The 27,080-nt window shown below is 37.2% G+C and overlaps 5 protein-coding genes across 7 annotated transcripts in view; 2 read left to right on the top strand and 3 right to left on the bottom strand.

Annotated features, from left to right (window-relative positions):
• The window catches only part of LOC107740816 (tubulin-specific chaperone cofactor E-like protein), an 18,517-nt gene extending 17,014 nt beyond the window's left edge, over positions 1–1,503 (bottom strand). For both annotated transcript variants that reach the window (XM_016553337.1, XM_016553338.1), the window contains exon 1: positions 1,403–1,503. The gene's annotated coding sequence lies outside the window, so the exon portion shown is untranslated. The remainder of the gene's footprint in view (positions 1–1,402) is intronic.
• Positions 1,504–3,183: 1,680 nt separating this feature from the next.
• On the top strand, positions 3,184–7,373 carry LOC107740815 (transcription termination factor 1-like). The gene is made up of 9 exons (XM_016553336.1): positions 3,184–4,103; positions 4,306–4,491; positions 4,883–4,961; positions 5,068–5,198; positions 5,302–5,509; positions 5,624–5,707; positions 5,797–5,862; positions 6,636–6,721; positions 7,043–7,373. Exons 1-9 carry the CDS (start codon positions 3,521–3,523, stop codon positions 7,234–7,236), a joined length of 1,617 nt encoding a protein of 538 aa, XP_016408822.1. The 5' UTR covers positions 3,184–3,520; the 3' UTR covers positions 7,237–7,373.
• A 38-nt stretch (positions 7,374–7,411) lies between these two features.
• On the bottom strand, positions 7,412–11,642 carry LOC107740826 (gelsolin-like). The gene is made up of 12 exons (XM_016553347.1): positions 11,622–11,642; positions 10,728–10,817; positions 10,507–10,639; positions 10,109–10,413; positions 9,877–10,010; positions 9,205–9,295; positions 8,735–8,905; positions 8,423–8,597; positions 8,182–8,303; positions 8,007–8,084; positions 7,854–7,914; positions 7,412–7,764 (listed from the first exon to the last, which is right to left on the bottom strand). The coding sequence occupies exons 1-12, from the start codon at positions 11,640–11,642 to the stop codon at positions 7,595–7,597; spliced, it is 1,551 nt and encodes a 516-aa protein (XP_016408833.1). The 3' UTR covers positions 7,412–7,594.
• A 995-nt stretch (positions 11,643–12,637) lies between these two features.
• Positions 12,638–18,948, top strand: LOC107740814 (ras-related protein Rab-14-like). 2 transcript variants are annotated; one of them, XM_016553334.1, is made up of 8 exons: positions 12,638–12,774; positions 13,486–13,542; positions 13,730–13,783; positions 15,672–15,849; positions 15,975–16,041; positions 16,205–16,292; positions 17,231–17,261; positions 17,369–18,948. In XM_016553334.1, exons 2-8 carry the CDS (start codon positions 13,491–13,493, stop codon positions 17,544–17,546), a joined length of 648 nt encoding a protein of 215 aa, XP_016408820.1. In that variant the 5' UTR covers positions 12,638–12,774; positions 13,486–13,490; the 3' UTR covers positions 17,547–18,948. The 2 variants fall into 2 exon arrangements, with proteins under 2 accessions (XP_016408820.1, XP_016408821.1); XM_016553335.1 differs by lacking the exon at positions 12,638–12,774 and adding an exon at positions 13,350–13,370 and having other exon boundaries at positions 13,484–13,542.
• Positions 18,949–19,745: 797 nt separating this feature from the next.
• Positions 19,746–27,080, bottom strand: part of LOC107740813 (centriolin-like) — a 34,091-nt gene continuing 26,756 nt past the window's right edge. Inside the window, exons 38-42 of the mRNA XM_016553332.1 lie at positions 25,150–25,324; positions 24,885–25,048; positions 22,789–22,980; positions 20,242–20,304; positions 19,746–20,136 (exon numbers count right to left, since the gene is read on the bottom strand). Of these exons, the coding sequence (XP_016408818.1) occupies positions 19,909–20,136; positions 20,242–20,304; positions 22,789–22,980; positions 24,885–25,048; positions 25,150–25,324 (822 nt within the window). The 3' untranslated portion in view covers positions 19,746–19,908. The remainder of the gene's footprint in view (positions 20,137–20,241; positions 20,305–22,788; positions 22,981–24,884; positions 25,049–25,149; positions 25,325–27,080) is intronic.

Genomic DNA, 27,080 nt, shown 5'->3' with positions numbered 1-27,080 from the left:
CTGAGGTTTATTCATTACACTTTTTGGTGTGAAAGGGCTTTTACATTTGCTATAAATATAACTTCTTATATTAAAAACAATCAAGCACTGCTCATATTTAAAAAGTAACGCGAAAGTAACAAAAAAAGTAATGTAACTCATTACTTTCCATAAAAAGTAACTAAGTTCGCGTTTCAGAAAGGCGGGGCATACAGGAGAAACAATAATGTACAGTATGTGGAAAATAATGTGTGTTTTTTTTTTACCTTAAACAGCATAAACATTTCATTACACCAAATACACAAAATAATGTTCTTTTTAGCAACATCATATGACCCCTTTAAACAAATTTTTCGGGTTTGACCAGAAAATAGATATAACAGAGATATAGATAGATATAGGTTTTGACTAAAGATTTTTTTATTTTTCCCCATGATTTAACTTGATAGTTCACAATTAAACTTGATTAATATTAATTGTTCACCACAAGACTAGTAATGAATGCCAGCAAATAAGGCACTTTTTTTTATTTAAAAGGAGAAAACTTTTCTACTTTTCCATCATCGTTAGACCTGAAGAACCAATCACTGACAGAAAAGTGTAATATCAAAACCCCCAATGAAACCGATTATTACATCTCTCAAAACGACAGATGTTTCACATAAAAATGTTTCAAGATAAAATAGTCGATTTGCTGTCCTGCCACGAAAGCAGTTAGTTAACATGACTCGACTTGTCCTAAAATAAGCCTCGGGTCAGGAGTCAGCCATTCATTTAACGCAGTCAACAGCTGCGCAGTGCGCCTTGACAAGTTGTTGAATTTCAAATGCACGGCTGCCATGACAACGCGTTTGTTTGGGATTAGCGCTGGTTCGACCAGATTCTGCAGCTCTGCAAAAGAAACTTTTCCAGTATTTAACGTTACACGCTCAACGTTTTTGGTTTAGAGTTTCATGAGTTTTAGTGTTTTTAAACAATAACGGATAATACAGTACATGTCCGTTTAAACTCGCTGTTTGACTTCATGATTAGCTAAATATAGAGTAAAACAGGCGTAATGTAACGTTACTCTAAAGTAGGCATACACAAAGGTGACTACAGCAGCCAATAAGCGCGTGGATTGTATTTATTTATTTATTTATTTATCTATCACCAAAACAACATTAGGCTGTACTAAAACGTAGTTCAAGGGTTTAAATAAAATAAAACTTGGTTATAAATGCGACCTGCAGATAAAAATGCAGATATCACACGATGACAAAAGGAGAGAATATTTACGATGCTGGATGTTTGGAAAAAATTAAAGTATTCAGTGTAAGTCGAATGACTTCATTTATAGCGCATCGGCCGTCTCGTCATCTACAGGCTCAATAAATAAAAGGCGAAATATATGTGTGGCATTTGAGTAGTTTGATACGCTTACCAATGACAAGGTTCAGCAAAGCGCTCTGCTTGTTTTTGTTGTTGATCCGATGACAGTATTTTGAACACGAAGCTCTACCGTAGTTACTTCCTATTGGCGAAACAGGGTTGTTTTGCTGCCTGCTGCTCCAGTACAGAGGGTGGCAGCATCACATCACAGACACCAATCACATCTTGTAAAATGACATGAAAATATTTATTATGCACGAAATTAGGCATGGCAGTGTTCATTTCGTTTTACTCTTTTACGAGGAAAAACTTTATTAATCTGAATAAATACTGGTCTACATGAATATTACATTCACAAATGTTGGTGGTCAAAAGGGAAGCCTCTTATCAATATACTGAGATGATAGAAAACACTGCCCTGAATATTGTTTCTGTTTGCATATTTGTTTTCAGTGTACAAACAACAAAATAACTCTAAAATGAACTGCTGTCTAAAAAGGTAAAATCAAAGTGTTGCCAAAGTTACAACAGACAGTAGTGATAAGTTAATTGCATTTTAGTTTAAAATGAATTACCTACAAAAAAGAAAATTGCATCGCAACTCTTGACAACTAATAAAATCTACAAAAACTTATTAGCCTATGACAAGTAAAATGGTTTTGTTTGGTATAATATTTTATACTATAATTATGAAAACATAAAACATAGTTTGCTTTTACATTTTAATATAATGTCACAATTATTCTGTAGTGATTAGGGAAAATATGTTGAGAACATTTCGTTTATTACAATTGCTAATTATTTTATTAGCACCAAGCGCTTGTTTTTAATTTAATATCTCTATGCATATGTGTTATTACATTTTTATAGTGGTATCATCTTAAAACCTAAAGCTAGAAGCAGATATGGCCTTAATTTGGAATAATACTATCATAATCTTATTTTTTTCAGTCATATTTTTGAATGACAGTCAGATATAGTAAGAATAGTATTACATTGTGCAATTTCGAATTCAGCTAATGTGTGCTAATATATTTGTAATATGTTTGTAATGACTCTCCTTGATACAACAGACAAATAAAATAGTTCCGTTTTTGTGGGCTCCGGCACATACTGGAGTATCAGGGAATGAAGCAGCAGACAAGTTAGCAAAACAAGTTATGGCAAAGGAAATACACTAAATACAACCATTGGTAGGAAGAGGAAGGAACTCAAGTGGGAGATGGAAAGAAGACTGTATTATTTCTAGATTAAGACTTGGACATACAGGTCTTAATTCAACAATGCATATAATAGGAAAACACCCTACAGGATTGTGTGATTGGTGTGGAATTAAAGAAACAGTGGAACATGTACTCATTAAGTGTAATAGATATTCAGAGGAAAGAAGTAATCTAATAGAAAAATTTAAGAAGAAAGGTGTTCAACAATTAACATTAAAAAGGCTTTTAAATCCAGTAGAAGGGGATAATTTATTAATACAATTTTTAAATAGAACTCATTTAATGAATAGAATATAGATAGGCTATTGTTATTATTGTTGTTATTACTAATAATGATAGTAATGGTAGTGATAGTGATAATAATAGTAGTAGTATTAATAATAATAATAATATTGTTGTTGTTATTTCTCCTCTCTGGACTGTGATGGACTTGGGCTGTAGATGGAGGAGCTGAACACGCAGCAAACATTGAAAGCACGAGTCCTGAATGGTCTGGGGAGTAGGGATATAGTGTCTCTGATCCATTACCACAGTAGATGGCGGTAATGCTCTTTTAGGAATGCGAACCGCCAATAAACTCAAAGAAGAAGAAGAAGAAGAAGAAGAAGAAGAAGGACTCTCCTGTCTGAAAGGTGGCAGTATGGTTGTTGTGTAACTGAGAGTGCAGCTTGTTATCGGTGATGAAGAAGCAGAATAGGAAGAACCCGCGTGGAAAGCAATCCGGTAAAAGTTTATCAAGAATTGAACACTTCGCTTTATAAACATAATTTCAATTTCTTCCCGTCTTAATGCCTTTAATGTGATTCAGAAAACAGTATATGCGGATGACGTGATATTCTAGCGACACACGATCAAGATTGTCAAGAATCAAGTTGGATTTTGTGTTTGTTGTGAAAAGCACGTTGTGCTGTGTTTTCTGTGTCGTCATGATTTTTGCGTTTTAAAGAATGTTGGATGAAATGCAGTCAGATTCGCGTAATAACATAATGGACCGCGTTAATGATAAAAAGGTGAAGAAGAAGAGCAAGAAAAGTGAAACTCCAGGCCAGCATGAACTCACCGAAAGTCCAAAGGTGCATAAGAAGAAAAACAAAAATAAGGAATTGGAGATTGTAAGCCTGCAGACACCTACAGACAAAAAGAAAAAAAGAAAACTGAATGAAGGAGTGGAGGTTGTCACAAGCCTGCATAAAGTAAAAGACAAGAAAACACCCACAGCAGAGTCACAAGAGCCGCAGAAGCCTGCTAAGAAAAAGAAAAACAGAGCAAATGTGACACAAACGGACTGTGATGACAAGGCACAAGAAGAACAGCCTGTCATTATCACAGAACATGAGGAAGAACCTGCCTTACTAATTGGTACTAGAAAGCGCAAAAGAAGGCGAACGCTGTTGGATGAACCAGAAGTTGATCCCAATCTACTGAACGAACTGAAAGAATTTTGTCCTAAAATTGAGTCCAAAAGCTCACATGAAATCAATAAAATAATCATGTATGATCTGCCAAGGTTCAAGGAATTCAGAAAGCAAGGTAGGCTGGTTATATCTAATCTATTACTATTTTACTTAAATAATACTTAAACATGTTAGAAATTATACTTTAATTATTATTAGTCAGATCAGCCTATATCATTTATCTATACATGAAGATTAATGTCATAATAAATGTATAGTGTCCATATAAAAGAAGGCTAATAATGTTTGCCTTCCACTCTTCACACTTGTGTCCACAGGCATCGTGCTGAGGCATGGGAGATTCTCTAATGCAGAAAACGAGAGGTTAAGACAGAATGTTAGAGATTTTATTGCTCTCACAGGAGTGAAAGATGCTACCAAGCTCTTTCATCCAAAACGTTTCCCAGAAGAGAGAGAGGAATTGACAAAGATGAAAAAGGTCTACAAGTTTTTTGAAAGGATAGGTGAGTCTCAACAATCACATTGGATTCACTCGCTTCTCTGTTGATTTTGTTTTTGAAAGCTCTAAGGTCATCATCCTCACCCTCATCCTGCATTATTTAAACTTTTTTTCTGTAGAGAGACAATACGAGACATGCTAGTCTTGCGTCCCAGATATGCCCTTTACACATGTTATTTGCAGGAACACGTTATTTGTTATTTATAGTCTACCCAAATGAAAATTCTCTCATCATTTACTCACCCTTATGTCGTCCCACGTACATAGAATTTTAATTTTTGGGTGGAGTATTTCTTGGAATATAAAGACTTGTTATATTTGAATACATATTGAACATTGTAATAAGCTATACTGAAATATCTGTTGTCATCTTTTTTCAAATCAAATTTGAACAGCGGAAGGAATTCCCAGGCCTTGCCATGATGTTTTTAACCGTGGAAGGAAAGTTTTTGATGGTGGAAACTATAAGGGAAGGTAAATGAAATTACAGCTTTACAAGGTATTTGGTCTTAGAAAATTGATCTGCTCTGCTTTTTATTTTTGTTCTGTAATAAACCTCAGTGGTTCCTTTTCTTAAAAGATATACAGAAGAAGAAGTCAAATCATTGCTTAAGTATCATTCACTGCATGGCAGTAACTGGCAAAAGATTTCTGAGCTGACGGGTCGAAGTTCTTACTCTCTTGAGAAACGTTTTACTCAACTTAATACAGGTAAGTCTAATTCAGCAAGCTGCTTTTCTACATTTCCAACATTGTAAATTTTAGGGTTAGTGATGGTTGGTCATTTTGTATCTCATCAATTTGTATCACACAGCTAGAAAAAGTGGACCGTGGTCAGCGAAGGAGGAGCAGAGACTTTTGAGGGCTGTGCGAGACCATATTGTAACAGTGCTGAAATCTGAGTCCCCTAATAAAAAATCACCAAAAAGAGTCAGTAGAGTAATACTGTACCAAAATTTGCCCTGGTTCAATATTTCTCTGAAAGTTAAAACTCGATGTTGGAGCAAATGCAGAGAGAAATGGTGAGAGAGTCATTGAAAACTCTTATATTAAATGGTGGCACGTTTAAAACATGTTAAGTAATTCTCTATTTATATAATTTACATTGTCCCTGAATTTTCTCCTTCACCCCTAAGGATGTCCATCCTCACTGTGCGGATGTCTTCAGGGACTTGTAGGGGAAGGAAAGCTCAGGAGGCCAAAATCAGACTCATTAAAGTGTAAGATATCTTGTTTTTGCATGCTTACTTTGCTTTTTTTATCCTGACATGTTTTTTTTATCTGGCTTCTATGTCATGTATTCACACAGAATGTATCAATTGCAAGTGGAGGATGTTACGGACGTCAACTGGGATGATCTCACAGCTGTTTTTGGGTGAGGATTATATGCAGTTTGGGGTGGGTGATGTGGCAAATAGTATACATTTCTTTCAAGATCACGATTTATGATCTTATTACTCTTTTGGTTATCGTGGTTCTTTTGATTTTCTTGGTTTTTAAGACTCCATTTTAAAAAATATATGTTTTAAAAAATATTGCCCTACAAGTAGCAAAACATTTTTTAAAAAGACTAAAGGGATACTTCACTCAAAAATGAAAATTATTTTATTTAATCACCCTCAAGTTGGTCCAAATATTTATAGAATTTTCTTTCTTCTGTTGAGCACAAAACAAGATATTTGGAAAAATGTTGGTAGCCAAACAATTGATTGAATTTACAAGTTCTTTTATCTTTGAATGGATTTTCAAAATTATTTCTGTAGTTTGTTGGTAAATAATGTCTTGGCCACATTCAGTTTGTCTTTTTGTATATGTATATAACTATGATATTATATCCATTGAAAGCCCAGATTAATTGAAACCTTGTTGTTGTTGAAGGTATATTTGTTGAACATTGGAATCTTTTCCAATGATATGAGAATTTCATAATCTCTGTAGATTACCATGGTGATATTGCTAGTTTCAGAATAAAAAAAATCCTCTGAGTTAATTAAGTAGTGCAAATGGCATCTGAGCACAATTACACAGGTTACATTATTCAGTTTCCCAGTAAGTAACTAGAATTAATGCACCTGCTTGTTCAGGCATGATGCTGCTGCTGGTGGTATAAACAAGCTTGATGTCACGTCTTTGTCCTTTGTCTCATAGGGATGTTCCTCCAGCATATGCGCAAGCAAAGTGGCACCAGCTTAAAGTTGGCTATGTACCCGATTGGAAGACTAAGTGTTTTGGAGGTTAGTGTGTTAATTTTTTCACATTAGATTGTAGTTGTAGATCCAGCATTGTTTTCTTCTAGAGTGTACTCCAGCGATGGAAACTGAAGATGCAAAAAATGGTTTCTTGAGCCTTGTAATCAATTGACTTTAAGTCTAAAAGTACTTCAGGGACTTGATAATGTCCCTAATGGAAAATAATGGATGTTTGTTGTACATTTAAATAAATACAAAAATTGGATGTAAAAACCTACGTCTAGTAGGGCATGTTAGGACTGGACTATGAGTTACCTACTGAATGTCTTTTAATGCATTGTATGTCTATGATGTTGTTCCTTCCAGACATTGTTGGCTTCCTTTATGAGAGAGTCTTACCGGGCCTGGTGAAAGATTGTGAAGACCTTGATGACAGTGAGCTGAAGGTTGACCAGAAGCAGAGCTTCCTTCTATCTGACATTTTTCGGGACATTAATGAGGATCATTGCAGCGACAGTGATGAGGAGAGTGGCCAGAAAGAGGACGACAAATCCTCTTGAACTATGTACAGATCAGTCACACTAGTGATTGTGAGTAATATTCCACAAGTAAAGAGAAAAAGACATTTTCAAGATGTACATGTAAAAGATGTACGATCATTTCCTTTTTTGTCATTCCATTTATTTTGATGAAGAATTGAATAAACAGAATTTTTATTATTAATTTTTTATTAGGTCTTGTAAACAAGGACATTTTTCTTTTTCCCATATGAAGGTAAAACAAGATTGAGTGAGGTTAACAAGTGTTGGTAAATCAGATGAGAAATGTTAGGTAATGTTAAGTGTTGATAGTCAATTTGAATCATTCGATCAAACAAACATAAACAACTCTGTGTCTTCAGCCCTAAGAGTCATCAGTTTACATTTTCAAACCAGCCATGGCCCGCTCCAGTGGGTTAGAACTCCAGAAGTCATGGTCCCAACCCAGGAACCACCCTGTAAAGGTGGGGGGTTCAAAGCCCTGCTTCACTGTAACAATGGGAGTTCTCTTGTCCCTGCTGGCAGGATCTGATTCAATATATTTGGCAGCTATATTAGGAGAGACAATTATAAAGATAAATTGTTAGCTAATGAAAACGGTAGGAAAATATTGCAGTTGAAAATGGGAAACTTCTTACCTGAAGTCACAGCTTCACGTTTTTCATCTTCATTAGCTTCATTTCCGATCCAAACAAAGACCTTGGAGATAATGGTTTCAAGCATTACAGTGTTAGATTTCATTTTCTTGAGTGCATTTTTTATTGCAAGTGTCGCACACAAACATATTTTACCTGATCCCATGTGTCCAGAATCATGACATCATCTGGAGCCAAGTCCTCTTGGGTCATCTCTCCTGGCACCTCTTCAATCTAGATTGGCACAGAATGAACATAAATTGTGAAAAATGCAAGATTCTTTTCTGATTTCAGTGGACTATAAGTTGAACCATTCAACATGGAAACTCACAAGGAATTGTCCGGTCTTGTTAGAGTATGCAAAAAGCCTAGGAGGATGGGTGTCCATTTTGCTCTTGAGCCTTTCAGAGGTGCGATAGTCTGCTTTTCCTCCAAGAGCACTCCAGAAGCCATCTACATAGAAATTTGAGAAAGAACAAGAGTTGATCAGTATGGGTTCATCTATATTCTGAATGCAACTTTTAAGTAACTACAGTAAAACACTCCTCTACCAATGACAGAAGTACACCCACCTCCCTCTGCTCCTTCTGATATCTCTGAAAGGTCCACTCTTAAAATGCTGCCAAGCTTTTTGGCTCCATTCTTTTCTGCATTACTTGCACCATGACCCAGCCACAGCATAGAGCCTGAAGCAGTCACCAAAACAAAGGCATCATTGGAATTGAGGCTGGAGGCTACAGGATCAACCTGTTTCAGGCAAAGTGAACAACAACTGTCAATAGAGAACCAATTTTGCATACATTTTCAAATGAAGAACATTTAACAAAATGAAACTGCATCATACAATGATACATTCAAAGAACACATCCATTCTTTTGACTCACCTCAACAGCTCGTGTGTGCCCAGCAGGATTGGCACGAACTTGGAAAAGGCGGATTGCAGAAGCCTTAGATTGGCCACCCTCTCGTGAAGTCCCACCCTTGTGCACCACCATTGGCTGGCCGCCAAAGATACTCATGAGATGAGGGGGCTCTTTGCCTTCAATTACTCGCACCTTCATAAACATTCACATTCAAACTGGTGTTACTAATTTGTTTTGATGGTATAGGATGTCCAGTTCTGCTCTTGAAGGGCTACTGTACCGCAGAGGTCCAATCCTGAAGAAACACACCCAAACCTGCTAATCAAGGTCTTCAGGGTTACTAGAAACCTTCAGACAAGTGTGTTAGGCAGGTTGGAGCTTAACTCTGCAGGACATTTGCCCTACAAGAGCAGGAGTGGACACCCCTGGTCTCTATTTCAGTAGACATCCAGTAGGTGAATATTGTAATCGATGCACCAAGCAAATGTCACCTGCACAGGACTCCCACCGAGCTCTGTATCAAGCTGGGCAGCCAGAATGGCAGAAGCCCCTTTCTCATCTTGACTGGACTCTTCCCCCTGCCTGCGGACATAACAAACAACCCCATTTAAAGAGTTTGTTTGCCCATATAATCTTTAGGAAATTATGTTTAAACTTATTTGGCTTGCTGTCCACTGATGAGGGGCTTGATGAAGCAGCTTCAAATTGAGCTCTGATATACCCCCGCAGAGACTTGATATCAGATGATTACAAAGGGCAAAGTACCTAAGCTGAAGGTGGAGATTGGGGAGGTGGAGGGATGCTGGAACAGCTGAGACTGGAGAGAGGCAAGCAGCTGCTTATATAGTCTGGCTGTTGATTGAAAGATTAGATGGGCTCACTCTTCCCTAACTTACGTTTAGGAACTTCATTTAAGAAACCTTTACAGTGATGACTCATCCTATTGACTAACAGAAGCCTAGGGGCTAAGAGATACCTGATTTTATATACTGATTTGCAGAGATACATAACGACCATGTTCTGTTACCTGAGTGTTTTTGTGTAACATGAGCAGACAAACCCCTTGGCTTAGGACCAAATTCTTAGGCATTCAGTGTTTATTTTCCAGGTTCAGCATTCAGAAAGGGCTGAATGGATACCAGAAGTAGGTCTATAGCTCTTACCAAATATATATTATCTGCCCCTGACGTCCCCCATGCTTGTAGCTGTACAGGATGATATAACTGTCTCCTCCAAAGAACTGCCCAAGAATGGATGGGTCAACTGGTACCTTGTCTGATCCCTCAATGCGCCAGATCTTTCCAAAGCAACAAAACAAGACAAATTGTCCATTATTTTGTCTACATAAAAACACTTGATCGTTACAATCTGTTGTACAATACAGAACACATTTACCTTTTTCTCCCCCTTCCCATCATCTACCATTCCATGCTGAGCAGCCATTGCCTCCGATTTGTGCAAAGATGATGCATCAAAGGGCACTTTCTTGATCTTGGCAATTTTGTTAGGCACATAGGCTTGTCCCATACCCTTTGTCTGGTCTGTATCATGCCATAACTTGAAGAACTGTTTGAAGAGAGGAGTCTCTCCATTCTCAGGGATGATCTGGACTTCAGTGTGTTTTGGATAGCCCATCTTACTGATGAAGTCCTCAGCAGCTTTCATGCCTGCACTCCGCTCTTCTTTATTAGCCTCTTTACCTGTTATATTAAAGAAATAAAAGGTCAAGATTTACATTTAGGCATGATCCAAATGCAAATTTTGAATTAATTTGAATGATGTGCCTAGCTGACCTTTCCAGACAAATATCTTGCCATTGGAACCATGGTCCAAGATGAAGCAGTCGGTGGACTGCAGTGCACTCTGGGAAAAGGGGTTTTCTTCAGCCACCAAAGTGACAGACATACTCCCACTGGCATTTGACACCTAGGTAATAATGACCACCAGAATAAACCATTTTTGTAAAGTTTTCAGTATTTCTCACGGAAAACCTAGAGAGTGTAGCTTACTGTACCTTGTACAATTTTGCAGACTTCCTGTTGGATGCATCAGTCTTGGTGTCTTCAGTCTGTGCATCAGGAAGATCAGGCTTTGGTCCAAGAATCTGACAAAATATAGTAAAGCATTTGCATTCAGAAAATAATACTGAATCCTTACTAAAAGCTAAAATACACTACACAATGTTTGGCCTAATTTTTGACGATCTGCAGTCTGGGAGAGTCAACACTACTAGTTGAGGTAGTCAGAGCCAGTTCAGTTCAGTCAAATGTTAAATATGTTTGATATTTTACAAACTTTTACTTCTAGCAATAAGGCAAATGTCTCTATGTGAGTTTATTTTGTCCGGAATGACTTGATGGTCTGGTAGCGTGTGATCTTCAGTTGTATAATATTTGATATCCAGTTCCTCTCTGTAACCATTTACAAAGTCAGCAAGTGTATGATGCTTATTTTTTTTAAATGTTGTGTGGTGTATTCTAACACTAACCTATATCGAAAATTCCAGCACACCTGTTCATCATTTTTAAATAGTCCTGAATACTTTGATAAGCTTGGTCAGGTATGTTTAATTAGGGTTGGAACTAAACTCTGCAGGACATGGCCCTCCAGGAGCTGAGTTGAATAGCCCTGGTCTAGAACATTTTTTCTACATCTTTAAAATTGTTCTAAAGCTTCAGCAAAATCAAACTGCTGGCCTGGTATGAGGTGGGGGATGACGTGGATGAGTCTGGTCATGCCCTCAGGCACAGATCTCCACCCCCAATGGAAAAATGAAAGAGTCACAAAGGGCGGGTCTCTCTTACTTACAGCAGAGGTGCAATGCACAACAATACACTTACTTCAACACTTACCTGTTCTCAACCACTGTATGTCATTCAGGAATAGACAACAGGAAAATTAAAGTTACCCTGTTGACATCATCTGACATAAAATGCAGTTTATTGGTTACTATAGAGATAATGTCATAATTTGCAGTATTTATAGAGAAAAGTATTTTTTAAATACCACTGGTATATAGCAGATCAATTTAGTTTTTCATTTAGAATAAAGCATTAATAAATACAATAAATAATAATAATTTACCTAACCTAAATAAGTGATGCTTGAGAAAAATAATTAATAGCAACATCAGATGGTGACTATGCATCAGGAAACAAAAGAATGTTTTTCTATCCTAAAACACCATCAAACAGAACCTACCTGTTGGTTAAAGCTTTTTTAAAGGTATTATCAGCAGATGAGTCTGGGACGGCAGCTGTAGGTTTGAGCACTGAGCTTCCGCAGGTACTGGGAGTAATCTTCAACAGGTTTGTCTCATTTGCATATGAAACCCCTCCTCTTATTAGTCAGCTCTACGAACATGCATTTTCTTCTGGAAAAAAAATGAAGTCAGTAAAAAAATAACGCAGAGTTTGCGGTTTAATATTATACGTGTAATATTATATAAAAATGCACAGTAAGTGTTTACACTGATTCAGTTGCTGGTGATTCTGCGAGGTTTGATAGCACCAGTCATAATAAAGGAGACACAGTGCAGTGTGCCATTATTTGTCTACAGTATAAAGGTTTTGCTTTAAAGAGCGTGTTCGTTGATATAACAGTAAAGGGGAGACCGGGGCAAAACATTTAATGAAACGGCTAATTGCTCAAGACAATATAATAAACCATTGACTTGGCCAACTAATATTGCAACTAAAATTATAAACATTTATGTTTATTTAAAACGTGTGGCAGCTTGTCTCGATCGGACATTTTTGAAAAATTCACTTTTTGAGAAAAGCTTCTTTCTTCTGAACCAATTTTATTCTGGTTTCGCTGCTGCACAGTGTTACTTTAGAAAGAGCAGTTGATTATTTACCATTTGATCTCATATTTTGTATTTAGTGTGTATGGTGCAGTGTGCTGTGTCTCCAGTAGAGCAGTGTGTTGTGTCTCCAGTGGAGGTCGCTGCTCTCACTGTTTTCATCGCAGCAGCACTTTAGAGGAAGAAAGCGGCCAGACGACTCACACACACCGAGACCAACCCAAACCTCCAAAAACCACTTGAATTTATATTTTAGGTAAAGGATACACACATGACAAGATACATTTCACAATACTGCGTTTCAAAGTTGTTGGATACTAATGACTGACACTGTTTTTAACGCTTCACGGGTCTAATTTTGGGAGTAGCTGTTAGCTTTAGCATGTCTGGGTTTGGCTCAGCGTGAGGTCAGCTAACGCTAACTAGTCCTTTAATGCTGAACATTAACACATTTATCGTCTGAATTGCGACACGGAAACGCAAGTGCCGCTGGTTTGCGCTTTAAAATAATACTTTGGAGTGATTTTTATTAGGTGTGGTCTAGCACATAGCTGCGAAACCTTTGACAGGGGTATGTGATTAGCCGATTAGTCAGTCATGGCGCTAGCTGATTGTAGTGCTGCAGATTGTTTATGCTCGTTTAGCTCAGTGTCACGTTACTCTGTGCCTGTATACATTTCAGTTTACATTACTATCGTGTTTGCTTGTCATTTCTACATTGATATTATCCTGAATTTGTCCTGAACGCTCACCGCCGAGGTTAGGCAAACTTATGGAGGAAAAGGGAAATGTGTCTTTATAGACAATAGTAGGACTAACGTTACCCGGTCAGCTGAGCGCTGCTGGATTGCTGTCAGTGTGGTTTCATTTTGTTGCCGTGAACGCTCTACATTTGATTTGTTTCGGCTGTTTATGGGTTAATGTGTAATTTTAAGCTTTGAATCATTTTTCTTTCTGCTTTCCAGAGCAAAAATGACGACTGCACCATATAACTATTCCTATATTTTCAAATATATCATTATTGGTAAGTGAGCAGTCTGTTTTCCACTACGTGTGAACTGTTTTAGAAAACATAATGTGTTATATAAACGTTTTATAATATTTACTGAGTTTTATTTTTGGGTATTGTGTCTTTGTGACAAATCAGATGTCTCTTTGTGTTGTATTTTGTCATGCTGAATATATAATATGAATATTTGGTGTCTATATAGGTGACATGGGGGTTGGAAAGTCATGTTTACTCCACCAGTTCACAGAAAAGAAATGTAAGTGCTAAGAATGGTATGCATTACACTAAAACAAGGGAACAGTGCTTTTTGAGATACAGGCTAATACCACATGCTAGTTTTATCACAATACTGGAATTAATAATTTTGATACAATACCTTGAAAAACCGTTCCTATACCATTTTTGGTGCCACAGGGAAAAGTTGCCACAACAATAAGGGCATAACATTTGAACAGTATCTAAATTAAATACTTTTGTTCGTAATCATAAAAAAAGAAGTACATTCTTTTTAACTTATTTTCTTATGAACTGTTGTCTGAGATTACAGTGGGGAAAATATTTATTTGATCCCCTGCTGATTTTGTAAGTTTGCCCACTTACAAAGAAACGAAGGGTCTAATTTTTATGGTAGGTTTATTTTAACGGATAGAGACAGAATATCAACCAAAAAATCCAGAAAAAACACATTATATAAAGGTTAGAAATTGATTTGCATTTCAGTGAGTGAAATAAGTATTTGATCCCCTACCAACCAGCAAGAATTCTGGCTCTCATAGATTGGTTACGTGCCCATGTGGAACAAAGATTAGTCCTGTCACTTTAACAAGTTACTCCTAATGTCAGCTCGTTAGGTGTATAAGACACCAGTCCACACAATCTGTATCTTCCATTCCAACCTCTCCCACCACCATGGGCAAGACCTAAGAGCTGTCAAAGGATATCAGAGACAAGATTGTAGATCTGCACAAGGCTGGAATGGGCTACAAGACCATTTGTAGGAGACAACTATTGGTGCGATTATTTGAAAATGGAAGAAATACAAAACAACCATCAATCGGCCTCGGTCTGGAGCTCCGTGCAAGATCTCGCCTCATGGGGTAAGTTCGAGTTGCCAAACGACAGCCAAGAAACCTTAAGGATTTAGAGAGGATCTGTAAAGAGGAGTGGATCAAAATCCCTCCTGAGATGTGTGTAAACCTGGTGACCAACTACAAGACACGTCTTACCTCTGTTCTTGCCAACAAGGGTTTCTGCACCAAGTACTAAGTCATGTTTTGCTTGGGGATCAAATACTTATTTTACTCATTGAAATGCAAATCAATTTCTAACCTTTATATAATGTTTTTCTGGATTTTTTGGTTGGTATTCTGTCTCTATACGTTAAAATAAACCTACCATAAAAATTACAGAACCTTCATTTCTTTGTAAGTGGGCAAACTTACAAAATCAGCAGGGGATCAAATATTTTCGCACTGTATTTATGTCCAATAGCTATTAATACTACTACTAATATATCAATATAGTTTATTAGTATTATTATTTCAAGACAGAAATATATCACTATTGCAATAGACAATAGAACTGCACTGTAAAAAAAAAAAAAAAAAGATTATTTCATAATAATTATTATGATTATTTTACTTTACACTGCAGTAATAAAAATGTAATGCTTTCCATTAATTTTCATTAAAGAATTAAAGCCTCAAGCTTTTATTTTGGTGGGAAACTACAGGGAAACGTTTACAAGAGAAACTGTGACAACAGAAAATTGTCAAATAATTACAAATTGCAAATCTTGTGAAAAGCTGTCATGATCTGGATGGAATGTGAAAAAGCGTAACTGGTGTATGTTGCGTTTTCAAATGCACGTTAAACTCACAGCACATGCAGAGATGAAGTTTGCAGCATTTACTGTGAATCGAGTTGCTCTGAAATTACCAGATCATTAGCTATTGTGGAAAAAGAGCATTGAAACAGTTTCAAGTATATAAGTATCTGTGTATCAAAAAAATCTGTATTTTTTACAACACTACCATATATATGTTTTTTTTTTTTTAGATTGATTATTGATTAAAGACCTTTTGTCATTTTAAATGAAAAGTCTTTTAATTTAGTCTAACATGCATAACTTTGTCTCGTTGTAGTTATGGCTGACTGTCCTCATACAATTGGCGTTGAGTTTGGCACACGGATAATTGAAGTGAGTGGGCAGAAGGTGAAGCTTCAGATTTGGGACACTGCAGGGCAGGAGAGATTCCGCGCCGTCACACGCAGCTACTACAGAGGAGCCGCCGGGGCCCTCATGGTGTATGACATCACCAGGTATACCAATATTCTGTTCAGATCGCGTTGAGTTTAAATGTTTGCTATTACCTTTTGATTTGTGCCTGTTATCATATTACTTTTTAAAAGTCGCAAGGAACATATGCAGTTCATGTTATTTGCAGGCGAAGCACATACAACCACCTCAGCAGCTGGTTGACTGATGCTAGGAATCTCACCAACCCCAATACTGTAAGTTCATTAGCTTCAACAACAGTGCACACTTTGTAAATGATGCCTTTAACATTTCAATTCTAGTAAATGGTGTTGGAGCTTCATACATATTTTAACTGCTCATGTGGTTTGCACAAAGATCAAACTTGAGCCTGTGATCTGAATCTGAATCTTTCCTCAGGTGATCATTCTAATTGGTAACAAAGCAGATCTAGAAGCCCAGCGTGATGTCACATATGAAGAGGCCAAGCAGTTTGCTGAAGAAAATGGTAAGTTGATTGGTTAAAAAGAAACTGCAAGTTGGAATATTCAAGGTCTTTAATTTGGATTGTTAATATTTTATATTAAGTGTTTTTTGTTAAAGTAGTAGTTCACCCGGAAATGAACATTTGCTCAAATTTACTCACCCTCAGGCCATCCAAGATGTAGATGAGTTTGTTTCTTCATTGGAGCAGATCTGGAGAAATGTAGCTTTACATCACTTGCTCACCAATGGATCCTCTGCAGTGAATGGGTGCCGTCAGAATGAGAGTCCAAACAGCCTCAAGTAATCTACACTACTCCAGTGTATCAATTAAAGTCCTGTGATGCAGTAAGCTACGTGTTCGGAAGAAACAAATCCATCATTAAGGCATTTTAACTTTAAAATGTCACTTCTGCCCATAATACTAGTCCATAACCATCCCGTTGTCTTCGCATTAAAAAAATTCAGATTTTTAACTATATTCGCTTGTAAACAGTGATTGATCTATGCCTAGATCTCCCCTGATTCAGACACGAGATGCCTATTACTGGAGAAAGCAATATAATAGAGGACTTGTATTTTAGCAGAAGGCAACGTTTCAAAGTTGCCCTATTACAAACACTCAGCTTATCGCTTCACAATACATTAACTAATGTAATGGAGTCGTGTGGATTACTTGAGGATTATTGTGATGTTTTATCAGCTGTTTGGACTCTCATTCTGATGGCACCCATTCAATTCAAGGGATTCATTGGTGAGCAAGTGATATAATGCTACATTTCTCCAAATCTGTTTCAATGACGAAACAAAGTCATCTATATCTTGAGTAATTTTTGGGTTAACTACTATTAACTGAACCACTTTTAGATCAAAATAAAGTGGTTCACTGTTGAATTGACTGTAAGGCTAATAAGTTGTAGGACACGCCACGCTCGCTTTCACATCTTTAATCTTTTTAAACAGGTTTGTTATTCCTGGAGGCAAGCGCAAAAACGTAAGTGGCCATTAGACCGTCTGCTGGCACAGCATACGCTCTTTGTCTGTAAAATGTACTTTGTATTTCAGTCCTCTTTAGCGTCTCTAAATATGTCCATCCAACAGAGGCGAGAATGTGGAGGATGCATTTCTTGAAGCCGCGAAGAAGATCTACCAAAACATTCAGGACGGCAGCCTGGACCTGAACGCGGCCGAGTCAGGGGTCCAGCATAAGCCTACCGCTCCGCAGGGTGGGCGGCTCAACAGCGACACACAGCCCCAGAAGGAGGGCTGCAGCTGTTAATGACCATGAAGACTTCACTCTCTCTCTTTCTCTATTCCTTCCTGTCCCACATCCCACCTCTAAAAGCCTCTCCCCTTCCGGTATGATTGCTCATGGAGTCTGGGGCCAGATTGCTCTGCGTGATGATGGAGGTGTAACATAATTCCCTCCTTACTGCTCTCTTCTTCCCCTTCTCCTGTGTCTTCCCTCACTTGTTTTGCTTGTTTCTCGTACGCACACATCCCAGTGCTCCCAGCAAGCACTCGAGGGAGGACGGCTCCCCTGCTGAACACTAATCCTGAAGAGAGAAGATGATTGTCGATAAACTGAAGAAATGCTGGGTTTATCCTTAACAGACGTGATTGTGCATAACTATAAACTAAACATCTCATGTACAGGAGCTGTCTGAATACTAGCGTAATGTAAATGAAATGGAAATATTGGCAAACATTATTTGTGTTGACATGATGTCAAGTGATCAGGAGGATATGCATCAACATTGTATGTAACATTTTGTTAAAAAATTATAACTGAATATTGTATTCTGTTTGAAATTAGAGGTTTTGCAGTTTCACATCCAATCACCAAATATTTATCCCCGTTTGTACCTATTCAGGAAATAATATACATGTACTATACAAGATTAGTATTGTTTTGAGAAGAATCTCAATAGAAGGTCCATTGTAAAAACAAACAAACAGTCGATTCAGACAGTTATTTTAACTTAGTAACTGTTATAGTAATGTATTGAAGAGGACAGGACGCATTTTAGGTCCTGAAGAATGTTTTCCGCACTTTGCAGTTTTGATTTGGTTTTCCGAGGGCCTGGAGCTTGTTTTGTGTTACTGAGGTCTACAGTCTGTCATACTACGAGGTTTCAGATCCCCTTCGATCTGTTCTTGAGCATCTGTAAATATTTCAACATCACAGTAGCTCAAGAAAAACAGATTGACAGGAGCATCATGTACCAAACGTTCAGGCCCTGCAATCCCTCATCATATCAAGATATTCATATTGTTTTTACATAATTTCAGTTGCCTTATGATATGCTTTTGTTCATTCTGATATTGCTGCCCGTTTTATTCATGATCCTCGTATAGCTTTTATCTAAAGAATTCCAGCGATTCACTTGTAATAGAGATTTTGCCTTTTCAAAAGCATTCCATTAAATTGATTTCCAAACACTGATCGTGTTTTTGAGCTGAGCTGAGTTTCTTAAGCCTGATGACTGCTTTTTACAGACATCATGGTTTCCTCCAGTTCTAACGGAGTAAATAATATCTTGAAATGTATAAATATGTAACAAACAGGCCACCACAGCATGAGAAACATAATTGAGGGGAAACTCGGCCCAGATCTGATTTGTACAACCAGCAGTTGTTTCTTTTTCCATTGATGCACATTTGCAACGAACAGCTAAAAAGGCAAAAACAAGCACTCCAAATATGATTTTCTATTAAATTTGTCTATTATGGTAGATTTTCGATGTGTTGTTTTGTAAACTGAAAATCCATTTTTAATTTGCTCCTACTGTCTTTCTTTTTTCACATCTTAATGACATCTGCAAAAATTAATCTTCTGCTCAGTTCTGTCTTCTGTAAGTGACTTTTGTTTGTAATTATGTTAATAAAGACAATACTGTAGACTGTTTTTGTCCACATACACTGTATATAAGCAATAATGCTGAGACAACTTGAGAAGAGAAACTGGACAAGAAAATTAAAGAAAGACTACTAATTGTATTGCACACTTAATTTAAGTTGTATTTGATTCTAGACAAACTATATAAAGAAAAGTGCTGTAATAAATACTCTGCATATATTGGCTTTGAATACAAGGTCATTTTTGACAACAGTCATGTAAAAATGAACTCCTTCATTCCAGAGCACAGCCTGCATCAATGACATCACATGATGAAACATGAAACCTTCCTGCCTGCATCTGTTTCACCTGTAAACACTCACAAGACATTGTCTACTTTAACATGAGCAAAAGTTGAGAAGGCACATGTCAGTTTGTATTAAAAAGAATTTCATAAAGCAACAAGAACAAATCGAGGTAGAGAATAAACTTTCACCATCTTATTTTTACCTCAAGTTTCAGTTTGCTTATTTGTATATGGAAAGTGCTGACGCCAGCCTATTTTTTGGCGTTTAGGAGACTGAAACACTTCCAGACTCTGGTCTAACTGAAGCAGGAAGTCCTTGAGACGGTCTCGTGAATTTGGCTCAGTGGTTTCTGCGTGCTTGTTTCTGGTAGAAGCGGGTTTAATCCAGCTGCTCCTCTGTAACCACCTGCTTTCATAATCTGACAAAAATAATGGAAATTAGTTCCTTCTTTATATATGCTGCTTGGTTACGTTTCTGCATATGCAAATATTTGCTCATGTCAATACAAAAGGGACAGTGGAGCATTGTTTCTGATCAATTACATTGGCATGTTTTGGCAGAGCTTCCTGGTCATCCAAATAATAGGAGTCTTTGGAAGAGTTGCTGAGGCGCCGGTCCAGTTCGTCGACATGTCTGCGCAGGCCCTGAATGCTGCCTTCAGTCTGCAGTCTGCGCTGACTCAGAGCTTCCTGTTGAGAGAACATGCGTCTGCGCAGCTGAACCTGGATACCATGGAGAGACACTCAGATTTCAAATCTTCCTAGAAAAAATCTAAATCAATGTCTCAAAGTTTGTTACCTTATCAAATGACCAAGATTTGACTGTACCTTTAAGTGGTCCTCCTGCTGCCTCAGTCTCTCCCTCAGCTTGTCACCTCGCCACTGTTCATCCTGTTTGTAGCAAATGATCAACATTGGCACTATCTCAACTCCTGATGTTCTGTTACACCAAATAATGATCTTTAAAAAAGCATCATATGACCCCTTTAATGATACATGGTTTGCAAATGTGCCAGGTTTGAAAATACACAAGCATAAATAAGATTTGAGAGCTGAAGAGAATGAGGCACGAGTCATATGGGCTACGTTTTGGTGCATTTTTATTCTTTTTAGAGCTCTCTCTGTGTAACACGGATAGAATAATCAGACTTTTCAGTGATGTGAAGCTGAGTAAATGTTGCTTTATAGCAGTGGTTGCCAAAAGGAGTCCAAGGCCACTGCAGTTCATAATTATGTTCAAAATGCTCCTAATTTTGTTTTCAAAACTTACTATAATCTATGGCCAGGCCTTGTTTATGTAAATTGAAAATTAAGTAATTATTTAATCTCAATTATAATCATTAATGATATACTGGATAAGGAATTAGGATAAGGGTTTAAAAACATATTTTGACTCAACTGTTACCTGCTAATATATTTTTAACGCTTGCCTTAACGAGTAAAATGTGTATTCATTATAAGAAAATGCCCATTGCATTTTAAGCTACCTCATAAAGTATATCAAGGTTTTGCAAAACAGTGGAATCGCTCATTCTGCAAAGAAAAAAAAAAATGAAATGAAAGTGATAGTTCATCCAAATATGAAACTTCTGTCATAATTTACTCACCGTCATGTCCTTCCAAACCTGTATGACTTTATTTCTTCTGTGGGAAAAGAAAGAAGATATTTTGAAGTATGTTGGTAACCAAACATTTTCAGTTCCAACTGGCTTGCATTGTATTTTTTGCCCATACAACTAAAGTCAGTGACAACCAAAATGGTTTGGTTACCATCATTCTTCAAAATATTATTTTTTAAATTTTCTGCAGAAGAAAGTCACTGGTTTGAAATGACATGAGGGTGAATAAATTGCGACAGATTTTTCGGGCTCTATTCCTTAAAGGGGTCATATGATGCTTTTTTAAAGATCATTATTTTGTGTATTTGGTGTAACAGAATATGTTGACATGCTTTAATGTTCAAAAAACACATTCTTTTTCAAATACTGTACATTATTGTAGGTCCTCTATGCCCCGCCTCTCTCAAACGCTTCGTTTTCTACAAAGCCCCCTCCTTTGACAAGCGCAGTCCGCTCTGATTGGCCAGCTGACCCAGTGCACTGTGATTGGCCGAACACCGCAAGCAATCGTCGGAAATGTAACGCCCCTTACCATAAACGCGAGCTTCATCTTTCAAAATAAATGTAAAAACAGAGCCCGAAAGGGGAACAGAGTCCCGTGACAGACACAGTGATGAAGCTGGTATGTGTTTGCAGTACACAAGCCACGGTTAAGACAGCTGAAATCTGTCTTTCGCACTGACATGGCTGCATCAACACTACTGCTGTTCCTGAAACCACGCCTTCTTTCTTTGCGTGCACATTTGGGCCGCATTATGCAAATATTTCCACATAGTGAGGTAGATATGTGGGGGCGTGTTAGAACGAGCCGTTTTAGGGGGGCGTGGCAGAGTCTTAACTTTGATAAAGAATATCTCTTTGGTTTTGAGACTTTAGTCTTTGCAACTTCAGGGATCTTATCTATGCACAATCAGCTTGCGCGCTCTCTCTCTCTCTCGCGCTCTCTTTCTCTCTCTCTCTCTCTCTCGCTCGCGCGCGCGCGCGCGCACACGCACACGATGCGCAAAACTCCGCATTTGAACAGTCAATAGCAAATACTTAAACTAATAACAAAACATACTTACAGTAGCTGATTCAGAAGCGCCAGATTGTCATAGCAAAGGCAGAATGACCTCTTCTCCTAGGTTCACGAAACGGTCGTCCATAAAATGCATTGCTGTTCTGTTGTAAGTAATCTTAAAGATTCCTAAATGCATCTACTTTCGGAAGGCTAAATAAAGTGCTTTTGCTTTCGCCTAGAAACACACAGCGTCTCCTTGACATGGCTGCTTCAACACTAACTGCTGTTCCTGAAACCACGCCTTCTTTCTTTGCGTGATCATTTGGGCGCATTATGCAAATATTTCCACATGGTGATGTAGATATGTGGGGGCGTGTTAGAATGAGCCGTTTTAGGGGGGCGTGGCAGAGTCTTAACTTTGATAAAGAATATCTCTTTGGTTTTGAGACTTTAGTCTTTGCAACTTCAGGGATCTTATCTATGCACAATCAGCTTGTAACACTCCAAAGAGAAAGGAAAACTTGAAATCGCATCATATGACCCCTTTAAAAGTGAATTTGAATAAAAAATATTTAGATTTAGTTGTTTAGGTTAGCAGTTTGAACCTATTTCATTGTTTGATTTAATTTATTTGAAATCATTTTCATAATTGTCATCTTGAGGCCCCCTAGTGAGAACCACTGCTTTAGAGTAATCTGTGCATTTATACACCCATACTAGAACACTTGTTTAAGAGGTGCATAGGAAAAGGCTCACCTTAGTGTTGCATGCTGGGATCCCCACACCGGGACGGTTCTCTTTCAGGCTGTCTGTGTCTGAGGAGGCACTAGAGGGCGACTCCAGCTCCCTCAGCCCATTGTCAAGCTCTGCTTTCACCTGGGACCTCAGAGAGTGCATGCTGTCCTTGATCTCACGTAGCTGAGTGCTGCCCTCTTCTTGGCTCTGCAGCTGAGAGAGGCACATGACAGTCATTCTTCTTCCTCGTATTCACTGATAACCACATTATCGCTTCAGACATGGTTCCAGCCCAAACAAGTAGAACAAGCAGAACAAATATGTTTATCTGCAACAAAACTATTACAGCAAACAGATGTGGTGTGTTACAATGCTATTTCCTGTTTGTACTGTCTTTGAGGCAGAGCAGCTCTTGGGAAATGGTTCTGAGCTGTTCCTGCAGTGTTCTGGCTTGTTTATGGTTTTCTTGAGCAGCTTTTTCCACAGTCAGCAGGTCCCTTTAAAGATGTACATGCTCTTGAAACAAGCTCAAGTTAGTCTGACGGCTACAAACTATAGCAAAGCACACAGCCAGAGGCGACCAAAGATTTTGCATAAATAAAGGAAGTTTGAAATAACAAAGTCAGCACAGTATACCCAACCATGAAGGTATCATTCAATTAGATACAATCTAATTCTATTGGATTACTGCTTCATTTCTCCTAGTCTTTCAAATATTTAACAATCACTTGTTTGAATTGGCCAAACAATCCAATACTGATAATATCAAATTTGTTGATATTAGCGTTGTTATTAAGTACAGTTATATAACTAAAATACCTAAAATAAAATAAAGTATAAATATTAGATGAAAAAATTTAAACTTGAAAAAATTAGAAATGTTGAACTGGCAACTAACTGAAATAAAACAAGTTTATGTTTAAGAACTAAAATTAAATGAAAATGAAAAAATTTAATTAAAATGAACAGAGAAAGAATAGAAATAAAGCGAAATAGAAATGAAATATAAAATGAAAATATAATTTAAAATGAAATATAATTAATTAAGTCCTTAGCCATCTTCAAGAATAGGCTAAAAGACATCTCTTCCATCTTTATTTGACCCTCTAACTCTAGCACTCTCTATTTTTATTATATTCTTTATAAAAAAACTAAAACAAACAAACAAAAAAAAACTTTCCCCTTTTAGACTTGCACTCTATTTATTCACTAACTGCTTGTTTTTCTTAAAAAAAAAAAAACGAACACTTGCTTCTCTAATCGTTTTGCATTCTATCTATTTGTTTTCTTTTTATTTATTATACAATTATAATTCTGACCTTCTGACTTCTGCTTAAAAGCAAAAAAGGCCTCTAACACTAGCTTGCTCTATTCTTTTTCTATTCTATCTGTTTTCTTTTTATTTATTATATTATTTAAAAAAAAACTTGCTACATGTACTGCATTAATCTAACTGAGACTTGTTATAGCACTCGCATATCATTGCTCTTTTGTTAGTTTTGACTGCTTTTATTGTCCTCATTTGTGAGTCGCTTTGGATAAAAGCATCTGCTAAATGTCTAAATGTAAATGTAATTATTAAATGTTTTACAATTAAAACTAATGCAAATGAAATGAGCACATAACCAAATTACTAAAATATTTACATTGAAGTACTAAAATTACATTAAAGTGATATTTAATTAAACTGAAATAAAATTAAATAAATAAAAACTAAATAGAAATATACAAAATAATCTTACAAATAAAAACAAAACAAAATGATCACATGAGTTGAAAAGAAAACCTAAAATATAAAAAAAAACGCTAATTAAAAATATTAATAAATACTATAATAGAATATAAGTAATACTAAAGTAACACTGAACTAAACTAAACAGCATGAAAATATATTAAAATATATATTTGCTGAATGTTTTTGTGCATATAATGAAAGAACATGGGGTCTAAAACAACTTTGATTGACTTTTATTGTATGAACCCAAAAAACATGCTACAAAGAACAAAGTTAGGTTTGGAACAACATTTAAATGCCCTTAATGATATAGTGCCTATGCAGCTGCTCCATGGTCCGTTAAACTGGCAGTGTACTACTTATGGATCAGTGTGCCAATCACCTTTTCCACTCCCTGCAGTTTTTGCCTGTTTGAGTGGCTGTGGTTCCTCTGGGCCTCCTGACGTCCCTCAGCGCTGGTGCTGTCAGACAGCAGAGCGTCCTGCAGGCGGTGGGTCTCTTCAACAGCATGCAGGAGTCTGGAGTCCCGCTCACACACCTCCTGCTCTGAACACATACTCGCGCTTCAGTACGACAAAGGCAAGCCGATCTGCATTTATCAGGCTAAGTGTAAGGAAACACATGGTAATGTTGCTCATGCAACTCACCTAGTTTCTCCACCTGCTCTTGTAGTGCAGTGCACTGTTTGCGCTCCCTCTTCAGGTCCATTTCTGCGGCAGCGATCTGCTCCATCCGGTCCAGCCTGAGGCCCAGAGCGCTCTCTACTGCCTGCAGCTTCTGCTGCTCCAGATCAGTGCTCTGCTGCTGCTGCACTCTCATCAGCTACACAAGGAACACAAATACGATGACTTTATTACTCTAGGACCCCCAGAAAATGACTCGAACTCGGGTCGCCCACACCATGTCTCAGACATAATGATTTTCAAAGAGTTCACCCAAAAATGAATCATCATTTACTCAGTTATGTCATTCTAAATCCATAAAGGGGCAGTCACATTTACCATTGCTTGACAATTTTTCATTGGCAAAATATAAAATACTGGGAATTTTTTTGTGTGAGGGTGAAATTTTGCAATGGGTTCAGATGTTCGCGCGAATTTGCAGTGCAGATTAACAGAAGCTGCTTGGTATGAAAGTGACTCCTGTGTGAGCGGTGCTTGATACAACTACACTAATAACAACAGAAAACAGACTTTTTTTTCGCCCACAATATTTTGCAGAAATTTCACTTATGTGACCTGAAGACTTTTGTCCATCTAAGGAACACATAGAAATATTTTGAATGAAACCTTAAAGATTTTTGTCCTTCCTTTCAAAGTCCATTATGCCTTAACTTTGACTCTTTAAAAAGTTCAAGAAAAATGCTTGGAAAAACTCATGCCACAGTTTTCCAGTTCTTCAGAAATGGATCAAATGCATTTGTTACAAAGGGTAAGACAGTTGAACTGCAGCCAAATTCATTTTTTTGCTGTACACCCTCAAAAGACCAACTACTGCCTTGATCAATATAATCAAAGGCCATCATTGTACATTTATAACAGTATGTTTTTATTTTTCTTCATGTGGTTGGTAAAAATTCGCAAATAAGGCCCCTACATTGAGGATTAAAAAAGCTAATGCGAGATAAAAGCCACCGCTTTACTGAGGAACAGCAAACATTTCTTAATAAATGTCTATTTTATATTATATTATGTCACACTTTAGTTTAGGGACCAATTCCATTACTATTAACTACTAATTTTGTCTCCTAATTTGCTGCATATTAATAGTTTGTAAGGTAGCTGTTAAGTTTATTTACAAGATAAGATTAAGGGATGTAGAATATGGTCGTGCAGAATATATGCTTTATAAGTACTAATAAACAGCCAATATGTTAGTAATTTGCATTCTGATAAGCAACTAGTTAATGGTGAGAATTGGTCCGTAAACTAAAGTGTTACCTGTATTTATTATTATTTATTAGCTTTTTTTATTTAGCAAATTTAATTTGATACTGTTTTCTACTGTTAATTGTTAGTGTTATATTTAAATAGACAGATATATTTACTGTTATATTATGTATATTGCTTTTTCTTGTCATTACTTGTTTTATGTATAATGCTTTATCAATAATGTATGTAAACACAATCATTCCAATAAAGTACTTTAAGAATGAAAATGGATGGAAAAGTCCATAATGGACTTCTAATGAAGGGTGAGTAATTGGCTACTTGTGGGTGAACTATCCCTTTAAAGGGGTCATATGATGCGATTTCAATTTTTCCTTTCTCTTTGGAGTGTTACAAGCTCTTGGTGCATAAAGAAGATCTGTAAAGTTGCAAAGACTAAAGTCTCAAATCCAAAGAGATATTCTTTATAAAAGTTAAGAGTCAACCACACCTACCTAAAACGGCTCGTTCTAACATGCCCCCACGTCTACGTCACAATGTGGGAAGATTTGCAAAACGCCGCCCAAATACGCAAAAAAAGAAGGCGTAACTTTAATTCTTGCTGTTGCCGCCGCCGCCATGTCGTGAAGATGCTGTGTGTTTCGTTGTGAAAGCGAAACTACTTTGTTTGGCCTTCCAAAAGAGGACAC

The sequence above is a fragment of the Sinocyclocheilus rhinocerous genome, unplaced genomic scaffold (assembly GCF_001515625.1).
Source record: "Sinocyclocheilus rhinocerous isolate Xijiao unplaced genomic scaffold, SAMN03320098_v1.1 scaffold2330, whole genome shotgun sequence".
NCBI classification, from domain to species: Eukaryota; Metazoa; Chordata; class Actinopteri; order Cypriniformes; family Cyprinidae; genus Sinocyclocheilus; species Sinocyclocheilus rhinocerous.
This window is presented reverse-complemented; position numbering and strand designations above follow the sequence as displayed.

Excerpts from the sequence above, each read along its gene's own strand:
- LOC107740814 (XM_016553334.1), top strand. The coding sequence starts at position 13,491 with ATGACGACTGCACCATATAACTATTCCTATATTTTCAAATATATCATT. Across the intron at positions 13,543-13,729 it reads TTTCAAATATATCATTATTG|GTGACATGGGGGTTGGAAAG; the intron begins GTAAGTGAGCAG and ends GTGTCTATATAG. Across the intron at positions 13,784-15,671 it reads CCAGTTCACAGAAAAGAAAT|TTATGGCTGACTGTCCTCAT; the intron begins GTAAGTGCTAAG and ends GTCTCGTTGTAG.
- LOC107740826 (XM_016553347.1), bottom strand. The coding sequence starts at position 11,642 with ATGTCAGATGATGTCAACAGG. Across the intron at positions 8,304-8,422 it reads ATCAGAAGGAGCAGAGGGAG|ATGGCTTCTGGAGTGCTCTT; the intron begins GTGGGTGTACTT and ends ATTTCTATGTAG. Across the intron at positions 7,765-7,853 it reads ACGTGAAGCTGTGACTTCAG|CTGCCAAATATATTGAATCA; the intron begins GTAAGAAGTTTC and ends CTCCTAATATAG.
- LOC107740815 (XM_016553336.1), top strand. The coding sequence starts at position 3,521 with ATGTTGGATGAAATGCAGTCAGATTCGCGTAATAACATAATGGACCGC. Across the intron at positions 4,104-4,305 it reads CAAGGAATTCAGAAAGCAAG|GCATCGTGCTGAGGCATGGG; the intron begins GTAGGCTGGTTA and ends TTGTGTCCACAG. Across the intron at positions 5,199-5,301 it reads TTTTACTCAACTTAATACAG|CTAGAAAAAGTGGACCGTGG; the intron begins GTAAGTCTAATT and ends TGTATCACACAG.